The sequence below is a fragment of the Lissotriton helveticus genome, chromosome 4_1 (assembly GCF_964261635.1).
Source record: "Lissotriton helveticus chromosome 4_1, aLisHel1.1, whole genome shotgun sequence".
Classification (NCBI taxonomy): domain Eukaryota; kingdom Metazoa; phylum Chordata; class Amphibia; order Caudata; family Salamandridae; genus Lissotriton; species Lissotriton helveticus.
In genome coordinates, this window is record NC_136063.1 from 712123888 (window position 1) to 712144436 (window position 20549).

The 20549-nt window shown below is 44.0% G+C and overlaps 1 protein-coding gene across 3 annotated transcripts in view; it reads left to right on the top strand.

The window, feature by feature from the left end:
* Positions 1 to 13208, top strand: part of NOL4 (nucleolar protein 4) — a 591044-nt gene extending 577836 nt beyond the window's left edge. For all 3 annotated transcript variants that reach the window (XM_078687354.1, XM_078687353.1, XM_078687355.1), the window contains one exon: positions 11382 to 13208. In XM_078687354.1, the coding sequence (XP_078543480.1) occupies positions 11382 to 11575 (194 nt within the window). In that variant the 3' untranslated portion in view covers positions 11576 to 13208. The remainder of the gene's footprint in view (positions 1 to 11381) is intronic.
* The last annotated feature ends 7341 nt before the right edge of the window (positions 13209 to 20549 follow it).

The following is a 20549-nucleotide window of genomic DNA, read 5'->3' on the forward strand; positions in this document are numbered from 1 at the left end:
GTGCTGATGTAGTACGAGTTAACGATGATATAATAATCGGCACTGGACCGTTTTGAAAGTATTGCCGAGTGTTGTTAGTGGCTGGAAGAAAACAACGTTAAGTACGGAAGTTGAAGGAAATTGAAGTATATTCAGGAAAATAAATGAGCGGTGATACGTGGAAACTTGAGGAAAGAAAAAGACTGTTTTGAAAAGAAAAGCACGTTGAAGGAAGCGTGTGAGCTGATCTGTTGTACGAGTCCGTACTGCATGTATGATGCGGTGGCTTCACACGCGGCAAGGGTAAACAGAAGGGAGTTTTGACAAGTGCCTGCGTGCGTGCCAGGCAGGGATCTGGCATAAGCACTGTCTGCGTTCCCTCATGAGATCAGCGATCGGAGCGGCACAGCGTGAGGAAGTGACAGCGGTTTCCCTCAGCTGACGGAACTGGCGCGCGCCGCGTTCCTAGCAGTAGAGGGCGATCTTCCCGAACGACGCCTTATTCAAGCAAGTATCAGCGCAGGGTGCTTGCTGCGCAACAGAGGTGGGAAGTAAGAAAAGACCTTAAGGAAAAGGACATATGAAGAGAAGGTGTAGGTGGAAAGTCTAAACTACTTCAGTACCACATTTGAGTTTTGCGCTGATAGGCTCAGCATTGTGGCGGACAAGAGCCTGCGTGCAAAGTACTTTTAACCCGCCGCGCTGACAGGAACTTTCGTGTGAAAAAGGGTCAGGAAAGGACCCAGGACAGCGAAGTTGGCCCGTGTATCTCTACAGGGTCACCAAAGTGATCGCAAGGGGCACGGTTTGAAAGTGTATGGGTTCATGGTGTTGAGGTACAGTCTGCATACCAAAGAAAAAAAAAACGGGAAAAAATGTGTAATGTGAATTTGTAATGTTCATTTATTTCCTCTGCCACATATTTAGGGTGAGAATTTTGTGCCTGCAATTTTCATATCTGTACAAGAGTATCACACTATTACCTTAAAGTCTATCAGTTCCTCCTAAATCACATATTAAGCTTCTGCCTACTCAACCCCTTTTGTTAAACTATGGCGTCTTCAATGACAATGTCACAGCCACCTCCATTTCTGAGTGAGGACGGTGAACCCCTCACCCCATGGAAGAATTGGGTGAATATATTTGAGTCTTATTTGATCGCGATAGGAGGCAACAGATTTTCATCTTGTGCAAACTACACATATTGTTACATAACTTAGGAAGACATGCAAGGGAAATTTATGACAATTTACCTGACACTATAATTGAATTGGGAACTGAAGAGGGAGAAAGTGAGGGCCCCCCTGATGTTTTCAAAATAGCTTTGAAAAAGTTAGAGGCACAATTTGGCAGGAAAATCAATGTGGTGCTTGAACGCCACAAATTTTTCTCAAGGTCACAAGGGAAAAATGAAAGGGTAGCTAATTATATTGCAGTGCTGAGAGGGTTGTCATCCACGTGTGATTTTGGAACACTAACTGATTCTCTTATCAGAGATTAGTTAGTGAGGTGCACATCCGACAAAAAAATAAAGGAGAAGTTACTAGCGGATGCACCTGATTTAAAACGGGCGGTAGACATAGCGAAAAGCATAGAGCACACAGCGTTCTGTATGAACGAAATGAAGGAATCTGTTGAGGTAAAGCAAGTTTGCGTGGGGGAAGTGTTGAAGGTAAACATGAAGGGAGATAAAAACAGAAGTGTACATGCAGGAAGTTCAAATCAGAAATCTGAGACACAAAAGTTTAAGTGCTACTGTTGTGGTAATCCCAATCACTTAGCTAACAGTGTAAAGTGCCCTGCAAGAAGTGCCTTGTGCAGAACATGTAACAAACGTGGTCATTTTACTAAAGTGTGTCATGATGCAAGAAAGGACATAACTCATGTTATTCATGAAGAGAGGTACAAAGGGGAGATATTGTTTTCCAAGTCAATGAACTTCTTCAGAGCTCTACTAACAATTCCCAGAATGTAACATTTTGCTTGACAATATATCTTAAGATGTTTATGCTGATTTATGCTCACCGTATACTCTCATAAGTGAAGAAACTTTCAAAAGTAAATCAGGAGATAGGGAGTATGTGTTATTACCTCCAGACATCAACCCAGGGGGATACAACAGGAACTCAATACCTTTGTTTGGCATGCTGATTATGCAAATTAACTTCAAGGACAGGTTCACGGTTGGGAAGGTATACATAACAAAGCAGGGTTCAAACTTATTAGGGTGGAAACATCAAAAAGACCTTGGTATTAAGTTGGATCCCAATGCCTCAGAGCCTGTGTACTTGGTGGAACGACCCAGCATAGGTGCTGATGTGTGTGGAGAGTTTCCTGAGGTATTTTCGAAGGAACTAGGTTTGCTGAAGGGGTTCCTCCATAAAATAAAGTTGAAAAAGCATTATAAACCATCAGTGCATAAGGCCAGATCGGTACCCTTGGTGGTGAGAGATTCCCTTAAGGAAGAATTGGAGAAGTTGGAATCTATGGGGGTAATTGAGAAGATTGAGAGTTCAGAGTGGCTCGCCTCCATTGTGCTCGAGGCCAAGGGGGGAGGAAAAGGCATTCGGTTATGTGTGGATCTCAGGGATCTTAATGCCAACATCTGGGTGGAGAGACATCCTCTCCCCAAGATAAATGAGATGCTCAGTGTCATTTAGGGAGCCAAGTATTTCAGCGTCCTAGACCTCTCAGCTGCATATCATCAGGTTGCCCTACATCCAGAGTCCAAACACCTGACTTCCTTTATAACACCGTTTGGGGCATACCAGTACAACAGGATGCCATTCGGGTTGGCATCTGCAGCTGCCGTATTTCAACGGATTATGCAGCACATACTTGAAGGTCTAGGAAAAGTCTTGTGTTTCCAAGACGATATTTTGATCTATGGTGATTCAGAACTTGAGCATAACGAGAACCTCAAAAAGGTGCTGGGCAAACTAAGCAAGGCAGGTGTTACTACTCAAAAAGACAAGTGTAAAATTGGTGTCAAGTCCGTAACTTACTTAGGGCACACCATTTCGGGAGAAGGAATCAAGCCCAAGTCTAGTCTGGTGGATTCTGTTGTTTTAGCTCCGGCTCCATCGAATAAAGACGAGCTTAGATCCTTCTTAGGCTTAGTGGAATACATGACCAAATTTATAGAAAATGTTGCTTGTCACACAAAGGCCATGAGAGAGCTTTTAAAGAAGGGTTCTCCTTTTGAATGGATTATGGAGTGTCATCAAGAATTCCAGTTTGTCAAGGCAGCTATTGCCAAAGCACCCACTCTAGGTATGTTTGACCCCAACGCGAAAATTACCCTTACCACGGATGCTAGCATGAAGGGTTTGGGTTCATCCCTTACTCAAGTGGTGGACGGATGCGAGAGAATAATTGCATTCGCATCCAGAGCTCTGAAGAAAGCAGAATCAAATTATTCTACAATCGAAAGGGAGGCCCTAGCATGCTATTGGGCGATAAACCACTTCATATTTTTCCTGTGGGGTATCCCTTTTACATTACGCACCGACCACAAACGCCTCATTCCACTATTTTCTACAAAAAACATTGAGAAGGCCACTCCCCGCATCTCTAAGTGGATTTTGGCATTGCAGGGTTACAATTTCATGATGTGCTATGTGGCAGGTGTAAAAAACACAATTGCTGACTGCATGTCAAGGCTACCCATACCTGGTGAAGATTCACCATGCAGTCCACCTGATGAGGTTGTTTTGTCCATTGAATATCCTGCCATCAACAGGAAGGAGTGGGAGAAGGAAGCAGAGGAGGATCAGGTGTTGAGAGAGTTGAAAGTGATGATTGAGAAGGGGTGGCCTAGAACTTGCAACGAGCTGTCAGATGCTCTTAAACCTTTCTGGGTTGTGAGGAACGAACTATCCATCACAGGGTGCCAAGTGTATAGGGGAACAAAAATCATTCCCCCTGGTAGCATGAGAGAATGAGTGATTGACATCGCGCATGAGGGACACCCAGATAGAAGTATGACCAAGAGCAAAATTAGGCAACATTATTGGTTTCCCAAGATGGATTGTTTGGTTGAAAGTACAGTGAAAGATTGTGTTTCTTGTGGGATGAGTGACAAATCGAAAGTGGTACAGAAAGCACCCCTTATCCCTGTGGTGGTGCCGTCTAAACCATGGGATAAGCTTGGCCTAGATATTATAGGTCCATTGAATCATTTAAGCATTTCCCAGAGATTTATGTTTGTACTTATTGATTATCATTCCCATTGGATTACTACTAAAATGGTGCCCTCAATAACCACTTCAATCCTAATTGAGTTCCTTAAAGAAATATTTTCAAAAGAGGGAGTACCTAGTACCCTCGTAACTGACAATGGTGTTCAAATTACATCAGAGTTGATGAGAGAATTCTTAGGTGGTTTAGCCATTTCGCATGTGAGGACACCTTTCTATCAATCAATCATAACACTTGTATAGCGCACTACTCACCCGGAAGGGTCTCAAGGCGCTTGGGGGAAAGGGTCAGCTACTGCTCGAACAGCCAGGTCTTGAGTTGTCTCCTGAAGGCGAGATGGTCCTGGGTCAGCCGAAGGTGGATGGGGAGGGAGTTCCATGTCTTGGCCGCCAGGTAGGAGAAGGATCTTCCTCCGGCGGTGGCTCTTCGGATGCGTGGTACGGCGGCGAGGGCGAGGCTGGTAGACCGTAGCTGGCGGGTGGGCGTGTAGAAGGTCAGGCGGTCGTTGAGGTACTTGGGGCCCAGGTCATGGAGAGACTTGTGTGCGTGGGTGAGGAGCCAGAACGTGATCCTCTTATTGACGGGGAGCCAGTGTAGGTCTCTCAGGTGGCCGGAGATGTGGCTGCGTTGGGGGATGTCCAGGATGAGTCGGGCGGAGGCGTTCTGTCCCAAGGCCAATGGGATGGTGGAAAGAGCTAATAGAATGTTAAAAAACATTTTCCAGATGGCCGTCACTATGCACAAACCTATTGAGGAAGCCATCAGGAAAACATTATGGTCGTATCACTCTTCCCCGAATGCTGTGACTGGAGTGTCTCCTTTTGTGTCCCTCAAGGGGAGAAACCCAGGATCCAAACTCACCCCTAACTGGCTCAATGGGGGCAATCCGGTATGGGTGGACAGAGATTCTACTATGAGAAAAGTGGTCCAACACCAAGCGGAATACAAAACTAGATATGACCAGAAATGGGGAACCTCCAGTAGGAGATTTCATGAGGGACAATGGGTGGTGATCAAAAAACCTGGCATTGGGTGTGCTAAGGTCTCCTCCTTCTCCAAACCATCGAGAATCAAGAGGGTTGGTAGGAACTCTGTCGTTTTGGAGGACGGCAGCACTTGGAGCATGGACAATGTGAGTAGTTGCCCCAATGTGTGTGTACCTGTACCCGATAGTGAGGAAACCCCAGAGGATACACCATCCAGTGACCGTTTGCCCAGAGACTCAAGAGTACACCGCCCACCACGTTGGCAGGAGGACTACGTAAAATAGTAGGATGTAAATATATGCCTCCTCCGGAGGAAATGTATGCTGTAACTGTCTTTTGTTTTCGGACGGAGGGAGATGTGTTGTAACCTGATGTTTTACAGTTATCTATGTTACCTATTGTTATGAACCCTCCTCCCCTCCCTTTCCCGCAAAGTGTTGTTACCCTCGGTGGAACGCTCGATAGGAGCTCACCATAGAACGTTGAGTGAAGAGGCAATCGTGCTTGAGGCCAGAGCGTAATAAACTTGCTCTTCTTCCATTTACGTGTGAGCAGTTATTTATGAGCAGTTCTAACAGGCTGCCTAGCCGGAAGGGAATCATTCCAATACAAAACATTATGCTTAGACAAAGTTTAGAATTTTGCACACATTGAATTAGTGCTGTATAATGTAGAACACATTCAATGATTAAAACATTAACATACTTTGAAAGAGTTCTCCTTGTTAACGCCTGCCTCGAGGAAGCATTTCTTGTTTGCGCTAAGGCCTCTCTAGCATTGTTAGTACAAGGTACAAGGGTGGTAGAATGTGAACACGCATGTGCCACTTAAGTTATGCTCCCTCGACGTAGAGTAGCTCAAAGCGCTATCTCAGTTACTTTCCAGCACAAATACCAACAACTCTGCCAGCCTAAATCACGTTTTGTGATTTTGCACTGGCACAAAGTATTGATAAATCTGCCCTTGAGTCTTACCACCCTTCTTTAGCTCTCTTAATAGAATCTAAAGAGAGGAACATGTGACTAAAAAAAACAGTGAAGTTTTCAACCGGAGGACATTGTAGCACCTGGCAAGCACTCTGGACCTATAAGCTCTGGAGCCAAAAACCTGCATAAAAATTAACAAAACTTTGATGCTCAATGACTAAACTTGGCACCGGTGTAACTGCCACATAATGCTGCGTGGATAGTCCTTTAAAATGGTGAGTAATATTTACATTGCGTTGCCTTGCACGAGTCCTTGTACAAAGTTTAATTAATGAGTGTCTGTGAGGCAGATGTCCAAGAAACTGATGCATCATCATAGATCCGTCAGTTTCCTTGCTCCAGTGCCAAATGTCCTTGCGCCACCATGGATGCGCTGGGCCTCATTTATGAGAAATGACGCATCGCTGCGTGAAAACAGCGATGCGTCACTTCTCAGTGCGCACTCCTTGCGACATACCTGATGCGTCATATTTACAGTATGACGCATCATGTCGCAAGGAGTTACAGATACGTCAGTATTTCTGACATATCTGTAAGCGCAAAAGTGACGCATTGCTGGAGTGTGTCACGAAAGTGACGCAACTCCAGCAATGCATCCTTTCACATGGGGCAAGCCCCATGTGAAAGGGCCTGCGTCAGTCTTACGTCTGCTGTGAGGCAGGCGCAAGATTTTGACGCAACGGCGTCCTGGAAGTGACGCAGTGAAATCTCATAGATTTCACTGCGTCACTTCTACGAGGCTTTTTGCGGGGGAACCCCCCCCTGCATACATTATACCTGACGCAGGTATAATGTAGCGCAGGGGTTTACAAAGTGACGCATCTGCTTAGATGCGTCACTTTGTAAATAGTGCACAACAGGAGGCCTGTTTTACGCCGCCGATGCATCCCAAAAAGTGACGCAACAGCAGCGCAAAACTGACGCACGGCCTCATAAATGAGGCCCGCTGTATTTACAATACAGTGCTTCATGGCACAAGGATTAACAGATGGGTTAGAAATACTGACTCATCTGTTGGCACAAAAGTGACGCATTGCTGGAGTTGCTCATGAAAGTGATGCAACTCCAGCAATGTGCCACACAAAAAGCCCTGCATCATTCCTTATGCCTGGTCTGGGCAGGCGTAGGAATTTTGATGCAGTGAAGGTGTAGAGTGCCGCAGTGAAATATTGGAAATTTCACTGTGTCAGTTCTATATGGCTTTTTGAGTGGGAGCGCCCACCCTGCATATATTATACCTGATGCAGGTATAATGTGAAGCAGAACTTTACAACATGAAGGATTTCCATAGATGTGTCATGTTGTAAATTGGCTGCATTGTTTGCACCACCGTTGCCTCAAAGAAAGTGATGCAATGACGGCGCAAGGGGCTTGTAAATCTGCCCCTCTATTTCTTTAACTGAAAGTGAATCTTAAAGAGGCTTTGATTGTGGGTTCTCTCTGACCAGGCTACTGTGGGATCGTTTCCATTGCGCACATCAAATCCTTTGTTCAATATCCCAAGTTAGGGGTCAATTAGAATGGCGGACGGATCGCCACCGCCATGCAGGCGGTGGAGATCCGTCCGCCATCCTTGCCCATCCGCCACCTATTTCCCCCCCGCCATATTACAATGGCGGGGGGACCGTGGCGGACGGGAAGACTGTCCGCCGGGCGACCGCAGTGGAAAAGCTCTAATATGGTGGCGGTGTCTATCAGACACTGCCAGCCATATTAGGATGTGCTGGGGGCTATGCCTTTCGGTGGCGGCTATGCCGCCACGAAAAGGCATACGGTCCTTGCATTGGGGGCCCGTTGCGGGCCCCCAGGGTGAAGGGGGTGGTGGGGGGTGCACATGGGGGGTACCTATGGTACCCCCCTGCAGTTGCATGCACAATGCGGCATCCTAATTCCAACGGAGGGAACGCCGCTGCCCCTGCGCACGGTCCCTCCACCTCGGGGGTGGCGGGCGAACGCAGGTCCATCCGCCATCATAATCGACCCCTTGGTTTGTGAGATGGATTTGTTAACTCCGTACATGCGCTGCGAATTTTCGCGCGGTGCGGGTGATTTACATAGTGGGTGAGATTCGGACGGCCCCTGGCCCTCGTGAGCACACGCCCACTGTGACGCATGACGGCCAGGGGCCATCCTGAGCATGCAAAGGGTTAAACATTTGCATCACGTTAGTTAGAGAAATGTAAATCTTATGCAAGACCTCACGTTTCTCATCATGTTACAAAATACTGAAAACAGCATATTTATAGGTTTGAAATAGAAGATCTTAAAACTTAGTCCAGAAACCAGTCCACTAACCCCAGACATTTCCTCCCCCATGTTGGATTTGGAAGCCCATACCCTTTTGACTGAGTGAATAAATGAAAATATGAGCACACTCCCCGATTTAGCTAGATCATGTGTTGTTTGACTACATCATATTTGAAGATTTGGGACTATCCCCGCCTCCTGATATTCAGATTCTAATATAACAAACTCAACATAGTTTGTGATGGCAAGAACAAGCCAAATAAAGGCCCTCTTTTGTCTTATCATCAATATAAAACCAAAATAAATCTAGAGAAGTCTACATTGAAAGACCCAATGCCGAAAGCCTGAGTACATTCTAGCGAATAGTTAAATGACAGGTATCCTGTGACCTTTCGTCTCCTTGACTCAACTTTGTGGGATGGCTTAGAATTTGCATCATACTTGCAGCAGCTTTAGTGTTTTGAAAAAGGCAGCTTAAATGTCCCCGAGAGAAAGTTCCTGTGCCAGAAACTTTAGTTATCTGCTTCCTCTGTCCTACATCAGACTAATATCTCGACTAGTATTTATCTTACTCAACTTTAGGTGAGGAGACCTAGACATGGTTCTACCAGCAAGCTAGGCCATAATCAGATGGGTAATGGCAGATGTGTCTCTGATCCCTGATTGTTGTGACATGGTTCCCATAGCTGAAGATAAAGATCCCCTGATGTCACAAACTATTAAATTGGACACAAATATTCCTTATCACTGGTGGCATAAAACAATGTAACATCTTTTGGCATTTTGGAGTTAGTTATGCGAAGAGGCATCGTGTGAACCTATTAAATATTTAAACTGGCCTTTGCATGTTGCATAGTAGCCACAGCAAGAGCTTCTGCACACTACATGGCATGCCCCAAGTCCAAAAAGTTTTTTCCATACCACCCTTGGAAATGTGCACTCCGGCCCAGCATAAGTGAGCGACGTCAGAGCAGAAGGAGAGGAGACACTCCCTTTACATGCTTACTGTTCTCAGGTTCAATGTTGGAGCCTAGAAGCATGAGTAAGAAATGTTTACACCGTAAAGCAAAGTGCGAAACAAACATTGGCAGTGCCAATCGGTCCCACTGGTGTATTTACATACAAAAAAGACCGATTGGCATTGCCACTGCTGATTAAAAGGTGGATGTGGTTTTGAAGTGGAACAGTAGCACTCCTCTAATTGTGAAAGATGTCATCTTTCAGCATTGTGCCATCTTCCCGCTGCATACTGAAAAAAACACGCACTTCCTCTGGAGGGCGCCATAACATGCCAGTGAAACAGCAAATTAGTCCATTCAGAAGTCGAGAATCCCTTTTGTGTCCCCTCCTCGGGGTCAGTCACTGCCCTTCGCACTGAAGAGCTAATCAGCCTCCTGCACACGGTGGTGATTCAGGTGCCAACACCCCCTTTAGCTGACAGGCCACAGCAGAACTCTGATAGCATTTGATCCCATACCCTATTTGGTGTCTGTCAGCATTTTGCTCCAGAAACAAAATCCTGAGGACTGTTGTGTAATATTGGGAAAGAAACCGAGACAGGGAAACCCAACTCCAATAAGCTGTTAGTAGATCGTTTTGGAAAACAGAAATTTGTCCACACTTGTGAGATGGTGGACCTCATCGAAAGGTGTTCTGAGATGATCTCTAGACAGGGTAACACTATGGGTGTAGGCCTTAAATGCATCTCCTTGTAAACAAGTTATTCCTAAATAAGCATTGATGCCACAGTGAACAAAAGTGCAGCTCTCTTTGCACGATGGGACAATCGGAGTGTTTGCAGAGATGGGGTTCATGAACTGAGAGCAGAACAGTACAAAACAGGATCTGCTTTCCCAAGGTGGCGTGCTTGTTTAAAAAGCCAATACTTACTGCATTTGGAGCAGGATGAATGATAAGTCTACCAACTGTAAAGCCAAATAGCTCATGTGAGTGGATGAAACACAGAATAGGGAGCAAAGCCCCTAATAAATAGCAAAGCAACTGAAGTTGGCACGAAAGCCATCTAACCATGAGCAAGGATTGGCTCTGTGGAGTATTGTATACAATGCTGTTTGTGACAGTCAGCTGGAGCTTTCTGTAGTAAAACCACAAAAAGAAGGCTGGGTTGATTATGTAAATGTGTCCTACCACGGATTGTTTTTGGTAGGATTTTCTAATTTCAGATTAGCATACATTTTTCAAAGGAGGGTGGGAAGTATTATCCCCAAAATTGGTATTTTTTTGCTGAAAAAGAGAGAGAGTAATATCAGCCTTCTCCTCATGCATGTTGTAACATTACTCCTCAAAAACATTCATGGAGTTCCATGATTGAAAGGTTAGAGTGTTAATATTAGTAGCTATGAATTTATACATGGATATATCGGTTCTTCATATTTTTTCAGAATACTTGCCTGTATTGTATTCTGTTTGAACATTAGCAGACCAGATTTGTGGGCTTATAAAATCTTCATAAAATATAGTTCTTTGCATGAATCAATCCGGAACAACACACTATGATATATAAATACTCAACATACACCAGGCATGTTTTAGTGCTGTAGAAACAGATGCTGTTCCATACTACTCTTCTATAACCTTTACAATTTTAACACAACAGCCAAGTGTGTTGCATGATATCTCTAACGTGTGTCCTGCGTGTTCATTTGTTATTAGCAACAGCCAAACCTACTGGATGGACAACTGAATTCCATACTGCACTGTTTGTGTGAAGAAGGGAGGCCAATGCAATAAAGAAGATTTACATACATTATCTTGCTAGGTCGTCATTATCATGACCATTAGCTGCAATCTAATCACATTTCACTTTGAAATGATTACCTCTTAAATCTAATTCTGATGCTGCCAGGCTGGGAAGGTAGTTCACGATTGCTAAAACTGCTAATCACCACAATACAGTAGTATAATGACATTTCAGTGAGTACTAAAATCTGACCCTGTCCCTCTTGTTTTTTGTCATTTTTAGGTCCAACAGATCTCAGCATGAAGAAGCAGGTAGTGCCCAGCTCAGGATCCACTAGCAACAACAACTCTAGAGCCCAGCTCAACCCAACTGAAGTAAATGCAGTGCGGCAGCTGGTGGCGGGTTACCGCGACTCTGCCGCATTCTTGCTGCGATCAGCTGATGAACTGGAAACCCTAATCTTACAGCAGAACTGAGCCCACAAGAACTGACGTCATGATAAGCTCTGTGACATTTTAAGTCGCCGCACAGTTTTTTTTCTAGTCGAGTGAAACGCCACAATGCCATACTGTTTCTGTCTGATCCAGGAAGTGATGCTAGGGCTCAAGAGATAATCGACCTCTAACCTTTTTGAGGTACTGCCATGCGTCCTACCACCCTCACTTTTCCATAAAGCGTGTCACCTTGGATATTGGAAAACGTGGCTGCGGATGAAATCATGTGAACACGCTGAGGAAGTGCCATTCAGTCCAAGTTCGCGATCCAAGTGCAATAGTCGTGCAATGTGCTACTGCAGTATATGGCACGTCGCTGCCAGAAGTTCCTGCTGCTAAGAGACACATCTAAGGATCGTGGATTTTATAGATAAAATCTGATTTTATTTTATATGAAAAGGCACATTTTTTCTTCATTCGGATTTTTTCCTTTCACGGTTGCCTTCAATGGTCCTCCAAAAATGCTCAAACGAGCTAGATTCACCCTAATCTCCACCATGGACCGCACAATCTTGTGGTGCAAATGAACTTGTATGCTGGGTAAACCCACGCTCACATCCATGACCATAACATGGATTTCTTTTAAACTCGTATTATTTTTACTTCAGTGACTTAATTTATTTCCTCTGGTTTTTTTTGTGGTTTTTTTAAACAATTAAGGATTTTTTTTCTCAACAGCTACATACATATCACAGACAAATGCATTCCACAGTCATCTATCTTGTTGAGATCCATGATCGCTGCTGCTGCTGTTATGTACTGACAATGTCCTTCTTGTTAGCGAATGGATGTAGATGACTGAATGTTGAAGAGGTTGCAAGTGACAATCTGAAAATTTGCACTCTTGTGTATAGTTTTCGTTTTACACAAAATTCTTTAGAAAAGGCCATGTCACGCTTCTGGTGTGAACCGTAGTTTCCTCACCCGTCTCGGGACAGTACTGTATAAAAACTGAAAATGGACGAAGGTGCCACAAATGCCGATATCCCGTCTCCTGTCCTAGTCCCCGCAGCTCATTCGTTTCGATTTTTAAAAATCTTGATACACATGAATGGTATTTCTTTGTGCACTAAGGCAAGCCTATTTTTATGTGTTAGTAGAGAAGTATTTTGATTCTTGGCTAGTGTGATATGCGTTTCAGATGTTTTAGCTTCTGTTGAATATCAGGTTCCTTGTGCATTCCTGAATTTGCCTTATTTCATGTGGAAAAAAAAATATGCGTAATTCGATTTTTTGACAATGAGTCTAAGGCATCAGTGATATTTTATATATAATTGTTACATCTAGTTTTCAGAGTACTGGCTGTGATTGTGACCAAGTCATGTGCACTTTTCTTGTAACTGTGGAAATTGCCCTGCTTTTTTCTCGTGTGTTTTTAGAAGTAACGTTGATTACAGTTACGTAAAAAGAGGGAACTTTTGTGATACTGTTGGTAAATATAAATGTGAAAAGCTATTGAAATGTGAGTATTTTAAAGATTCTGTATGCAGTCAAACACTGAAACGCCTCTAAGCTGTGAGCCAACCTTCACAAATTTTCAGTGAAACAAAACGAGGGCTGGTTTCATTTTCCGATGTTTCGTTTGCTTAAAATAAACAGATTTATGTCTACTGTTCTCAAACATTAGAATATTATTTGGAAAGTTAAAGTTTGAAGAAATCCACCATGTGCATGTGTAGTTTTATAACTGTAGTAGCCAGTGGCGGCTCCACAGCTAAGTCGGAGGAGCATCGCCCACTGCTCTTTGAGCAATGCAAAAAAAAAAAAAAAAATGATAACGTGACTTATAATGATTTTATTTTTCAGTGCGGATTTAGAGTCAGGTTAGGGCTGGGCAGGCCAGAGAATAGAGAAGAGTGGTTGGCACTCTCTAAGTGTGCATGCCTGTTTGGTCAGCCCGCTTGGGCCGGTCAAACCGCCATGCGCACTTTGCATGTTCTACACCGGGCTGTACTGCACAGCCTGGATGGAGAACATGCACAGCAGTAGCGGCTCTGGAGGGAGTGCTGCGGGGCAGCAGGGAAGGGGCAGGGTGGGGGGTAGTAAAATCCCTCATACGGCCGAACTGAGGAAAGTACATAAATAAATAAAACAAATTACATTGGGCACGCTGCATCGCCATTTGGCGTTGCAGCATGCACAATGTAATTTGTTTAATTTATTTATTTATGTACTTACCTCGGTTCAGCTGTATGCTGGAGTTTACTACCCCCCACCCTGCTCCTCATCCACCCTGCCTCACCGCCCCACAGCACTCTCTCCAGGAGACGTTACTGATGCACAGCTTTCCACCCCTGTCTGAGCGCCGAACCACAGCTCTCAGACCAATCACAACGCTGCTGTAATGCTGGTGACAGCACCGTCGTGATTGGCTGGGAGGGGTTGGGATCCTGGGTGCTTCCGTTCCATGCTGCAAGTGCCAAGAGAAGAGGACGGAGGAGAGGCGGTGGCAGCGTTCACAGGTAAGGTCTTTTTTCACACCCTCACCTGACCCCCTTGCTCCGGGGCCAGCCGCCAATGGTAGTGGGGGAACAAACAGCCCTTTATTGCTGGGTAAGTGCTGAGGTAAGTGCCCAGGTGGTGGCTGGAACAGGTAGAGGGTAGCAATCCATTGAAGTCCATCAGGCGTGGGAGACAGACAGGATTCATGCCATTCAAAAAGGGGTGTGTTATTATTTAATAACAGGAGCACATGTTCAAATCAGTCATAGGAGCAGACTACATTCAAGATACACACAGAATGCCCCACCAAGAGCAAGGTCGTTGTCTGTTCATTATACTTGCACAATTGGGGTAACACTCATTACATAAATACATCACTGACTTTTTAAATATAATTTTAGTAAAAGTAAAAAGTCTTGGCGAATGCCAGACCTAACATGGTTAACTCAGCACCAGATCTCTGCAAATGTTATGTATACTTATTCAACTTGAAGCTTCTTTCAAACCACCTGGAACCATACATTTTTCTTTTGAACCACAACAGACACAGTAGTCAATCACACTTTTACTCCTCTATCAGGGTACATTGTTTAGCCAGAAATTGGCCCTTTATAACCCAACCCAACTGTATGAGTTTTATGGCAACCTACAGTCATCCCTCTTTTAGGACCCTCCAAAATGTTTTTTTGTACGATTCTAGTAAGAGGAGAAAGGAAGCAAAGGTGTAGTGGATGGGGGAGAAGTCAACAGGCAGGACAGGTGAGCAGCCGCGGCCGGTGGTGGGAGTCCCTGCCGGGCGATGACGTGGGGAGGGGGAGGGTCAGGGTGGGGAGTAGTAATATATGGAATACGGAGTTTAACAGGTAAGTAAACATATAAATAAATAAAACGAATTTTGTTACATGCACTGCATCACCAAATACGATGCAGTGCACGCAACGAAATTCGTTTTATTTATTTATATGTTTACTTACCTGTTAAACTCCGTAATCCATACATTACTACTCCCCATCCTGCCCCTCCCCCTCCCCACGTCACCGCCCGGCAGGTACTCCCACCACCAGCTGCGGCTGCAGGTGAGGCACTTGAGGAAGGGAGTAATTAATACAATAAAAGCAAAAAAGCTGGCAAGGGAGTGGTGGGGGAAGCAGTGGACAAGTTATTGGTGGAGGTACCTGGAGTGTGCGGGGTGGGTATTTGATGAAGAAGCAGTACTCAACGAGAGAGCAAGAAAACCCATGCATGCTTATAAAGTGCTGAAATAAAAACAAACTAATTTATTAATTTACTGAATGTGAGCAATGTAAGGATAAAGTCCATTGGTTTGTAATAAGTAAGACCTCTGGTTGCACCCTAAAAAAAGACCGTAATGAGGGGTGACCTTCACTATATTAGATACAACCTTACTTTTCCCTTTTTTTATACTCCTGCCTTTAACTTGTTAGTTTTGATAAGTTGAGTGATCACAGGACAGGTTGGTAGTCTTAGAATTGCCAGGGAAAGTTGTAGTTATTTTGGCTCCCTCCCCCGCTGGCTGGTCGCCCCTCACATCACCCTTTTCCTTGGTTTGCCCTGGTTTCTTTCCAAGCACACTTTTGCCAGCTTTCTTACCTTGCCTCTTTTTTTAGGGTGCAACCAGAGGTCTTACTTATTACAATACGGGGGTAGGACAGGCTGAGATGCAGTCTACAGGTTTATCAGGGGTGGACTCTGAGCTACCTAAGATGCCTACCGACCCTATCATCGACTCGGACGCAACTCCTAAAATTGTTACCACCCTCGCCATTGAAATTCACGATGCCACTATTGCTACTGTTACTGCTACTGCTGGCCAGAGTATGGATGGAGCTGGTTTGGAAACAGGATTAAGCTTGGGCAATTTAGAGCAGATTGGGCCCCGTCCTCTTCTCAACTTCCACTCACAATGGAATTCCTATTTGCATCCTTAAAGGAAGATATTAAGCAAGGATTTGCTGTTTCAGTTGCCAATCAAGGGGAGATCAGGAGCTCATGCGAGATATTAGAAAAGAAAGTGGATCTCCTAAACACCAGAACAGAATCCCTTGAGCATTCAGTCGAGGAGTTAAAGTCCAACTTAGGGACAGCAGAGGTAAAAATCCAAGAGTTACAAAAAGGCGAGGTTATGTTGCGCGAAAGAATGGAAACGTTGGAGAATAATTCCCGTAGGAATAACCTCCGTATTTTGATAATACCAGAAGGGAAAGAGGGCTCAGATTTAAGAAATTTCATGGTAAACCGGTTAAAGGAAGCCCTCCCACTCGATGACTCAGCAGATTTCTTGACAAAAGATATAGAGAGAATCCATAGGGACCCTTTCCGGTTAAATCCAAATAGGACTAAGCCGAGGAAAATTCTTATCAACTTTTTAACCTATGCCATGAAAGAAAACATTTTAAACCTGGCATTAAAAATGAAAACAGTAAAAAGCAACAATTTCACCTTTGAAGTTCGTTCAGACATCTCAAGAGACACACTAGAAAGACAGTGGGAGCTCGGGAGAAATATGGACAATTTGAGGAAGATTGGTGCTACGGTGCAACTTAAATTCCGTGCATTTTTTGAAGGTAATGCATAATAACAAAATGTATAACATCGTGTTCATTCAGGAGGCAGATGACTTATTGGATAGCATTGGTAAAGGGTCCCCGTAAGCAAATTAATCACTAAATTATGTGCTGAAGCTCGAGGCAAGGGTTACTACCTACGGTCTGGGAAAAAAAGAAAAAAAAAGAAGAAATATAACATAGGGAGGAGGACAAAGAAGAGAGCTAAAAAAACAAACATATATTTATAAATAAACACTACACAAACAAAGGAGGAAATTAAAAAAATCCTTTATTAAAAGGGGGCAAGGGGTTTTAATGTATGCAAACACGCATTTAGGGGCACAATGTAAGGTATATTCCTTACTTTTTTCTTATTCCTTGGTGGGTAACATATGGGGGTAAATAAGTAGAGGAGTAGGAGGTTATGGACGCCTTATTTGGACAACAACTAGTCCAGGTAAATAGGGGTTGGGTTCTCCAAGGGGGGTGTAGGGTGGGGGTATGGGAGCACAGGGGGTTCAATAATATTAAAAATACCTAAATCGTCTTATTTTTCATAGTTTATGTTGACCAGAAAGTTTTAGTTAGGCTAGGATTGACTGATGGGCTAAAAACAAGATGTAACTGCTGCCTTATCTTAATGAGGGCTTGGAGGGGTAATACTTCCTTAAATGAATTCCTTGCAGATATTGTCCTGGAACGTAAATTGCTTGAGGGTAGGGTCACGTAGACGGAAAATGTTACAATATCTGAGAGATTCCCCCGCCCAAGTCCTGGTTATCCAGGAGACACACTTTCTCGAGGCAGAGACAAAAGATATATTAAAATCACAGAAGTGGGTGGACTCTTATGTATACACCGATCAGACAGCAAACATAAGGGGGGTGTGGATCCTTTTTAAAAAATCAGCTAAAGCACAGATTTTAAAATATAAGGGTGACCCAGGGGGAAGATCTTTTAATAGTGAAAGTCATGGTCAGAGAGTTATTTTTTACATTAGTCGGTTACTATGGCCCGAATCATGATGATCCTTATAATCTCCAAACTATTTTCTCGCACCTATTGGGCTTTCCAGAGCCAGTGATTTGGGCAGGAGATTTCAATATCTTTCTGGATCCCAAATTAGATAAATCCCCCAATGGCAGGGCAATCACTCCTTCGAGATTAAGAACATCCCTCCTGACAATAATGTTGCAATTGGGCCTTAGCGATATATGGAGAGAAAGGTCAGGGCAACAGATGAGTGTATCATTTAGGAATCTCAAATACAAACACAAGTCACGAATTGACTAAATTCTGATTAGCCATACTCTTAGAGATAAAGTAAAGGATATAACATACTTGCCATCGCATATGTCAGACCACTCCAGCATTTTATTGACGCTACAGAGTCTAGGTACCCAACAGGTTAGAGCGTGGTCTTTTGACCACACTCTCCTATTGGGGGAAAATGAGATGAAGTTCCTCTCTTGGGAAAAAAAACAACTCTTAGAGACCAATTTGGGAACTGCCGACATCACTACAGTTTGGGATACTCTCAAGGCTTTCTCGAGGGGTATAATAACCAACAGGGCAAGCTATAGATGTAAGAAATATAGGGAAGAGATCATGGGTTTGGAGGAAGAAATGAGGAAGGTGGAAATAAAACTAAATGCCCAAGAGGGAATTGGACAGAGGGAAGATTGGGAAATTAGTAGGAAACTGAAGGAACAAATGTAGTCGGTTCTTCAGGGGCGGCTTATGCGTAGGTGGGAAGTGAGCAAGATGGCCCATTTTGAGTATGGGGAAGGAGCTGGAAAACTACTAGCTTGGAAAATCAAGGCAGACCAGCTCCGGAACCATATCAAGGAGATTTCAGCGGGTAATGGAGAACCCCCCATTTCTTCAGATATGGGTATAGGAGAGACTTTCCTGGATTAATTCCAGGAGATATATAAAGAGACCTCCACAGACGATAATTCTAAGGCAAAATCTTAGCTGGAGAACATTGCTCTAACACCTATCAGCTCCAAACAACAACTGGATTTGGGGCAGCCTATTACACAAGAGGAAGTGAGAAAGGCATTGGCAAGTGGGAAAAGGGGTAAGGCTTCCGGCCCCGATGGGCTTCCAATAGAATTATAATGTTCACTTGGACAGAGCTTAATACCAACAATAACTCTTCTATTTAATAAAATCTTTATAGAGGGAATTAGTCCACCGGTAACATGGAATGACTCTACTGTAGTCCTCATTCTGAAACCGGGTAAAAACCCCTCCTGCTGTGGGTCTTATCGGCCCATATCACTCTTAAATGCCGACTACAAAATCTATACAACTATCTTGGCTACTAGATTGTAGGAGGTGGTTGGCGATATTCTTCACCCTGACCAAAAGGGGTTTGTGAAAGGGCGACAGTTAGCAGACCTCACCTATGACCTGGTCTGTGCAATAGACATCGCCTCTGCATATTCGCTACCCCTTGCAGCCTTGACTCTAGACGCCACCAAGGCTTTCGATAGGGTAAATTGGATTTACCTATCGAACGTCATAGAGAAATTCAACCCGGGTGCAACATTCTGCTGGGCTATAGAATCGATTTATAAATCTCCATCGGCTAAGCTCCTGGTGAATAGCTGTCTCACAAAGCCATTCGGTATAACTAGAGGAACCCGACAGGGTTGCCCTCTCTCCCCCCTGTTGTTCGATATGTATATCGAACCATTTGCACAGAAATTAAGGGACATCTCTGATATTAAATCCTTTAGATATGGGGATTGGGAGAGAAGGCGTGCCCTGTATGCAGATGATATTTTGATTTTGTCAGCAGACCTAGATAAAACTCTCCCGGTAGTAATCAAACTGGCGGAGGATTTCGGTAGGGTCTCTGGCTGTGAGATAAACGCTGGCATGACAGAAGTCATGACTTGGAACATCCTAAATCCTGCTTACCAGACAACCTGAAGCATGCACTATCTCGGGGTCACAATTACCCAGGATAATAATAAACTGGTAGATACCAATCTATCACGAATCCTTTGGGATTGCCACAAAAAAATGAAGTCATGGGTGCATCTCCCCTTATCCATTCTTGGGAGAGTAAATTTAGTCAAACTGTCTATATTGCCCAAGGCCACTTTCCTTTTTAATACTATCCCTCTGCATTCCGATAAAGATATTCTAGGAAAATTCCAACGAGAAATCAATTCCTTTATCTGGGCATACAGATCTACCAGAATCGCATGTAAGAAACTAAGACGTAGGAGGGAAAAAGGGGGGGTTGGTGTTACCTGATCTACAATTCTATGCTTGGGCATTTCAACTCACTTACCCTTGCATGTTAATTGAAAACGCCAAGTGACAAAGGTAGTGGAGTTATGTTTCTGGCCATGCTGGAAGGGGCGGGGCTGTCTGTAGAAGGGTTCATGTATAAATTTGGCGATCACAAATTCTTTAAAAAATCTAACTTAAGGTCCTCCAGGGGTTTGCTACGATATGGGTATTATTAAGGAAGGCGACAGGTCCTAGTTACTTCTCCAAACTGGCACCACTCTGGGATTCTCCAAGCTCTCTAGATTGCCTTCGTGATAGGCTGGCTATTCCACTTAGAGATGCTGGAATTAAAAGTATGGGGAGATTTAGTCAGCAATGAAACACTCATCCTTTGGGAAGATCTAGAAAGGATAGTGAGTAATGACCTTTCAAGATTTAAATACATCCAGTTACATAGTTGGATACCATACCAGCTCAAAAAAGAAAAATACATAGGCGAAGGAACTAGTTTGGAGCAACAGCTTGTGGAAAGGCCAGCAGTAAAAAGGAAGTCTCCTACTGGTATTGGGCCATGGAACAGGAGGTTGATGGAGAATTTAAGTTGGCAGATGAGCTGTGGGGTGGTCCGATGCCTAACGAACAGTGTGATCATTTATGGCAGGAATCTTTTAAAATCCTCTTCAACATAGGTAAAC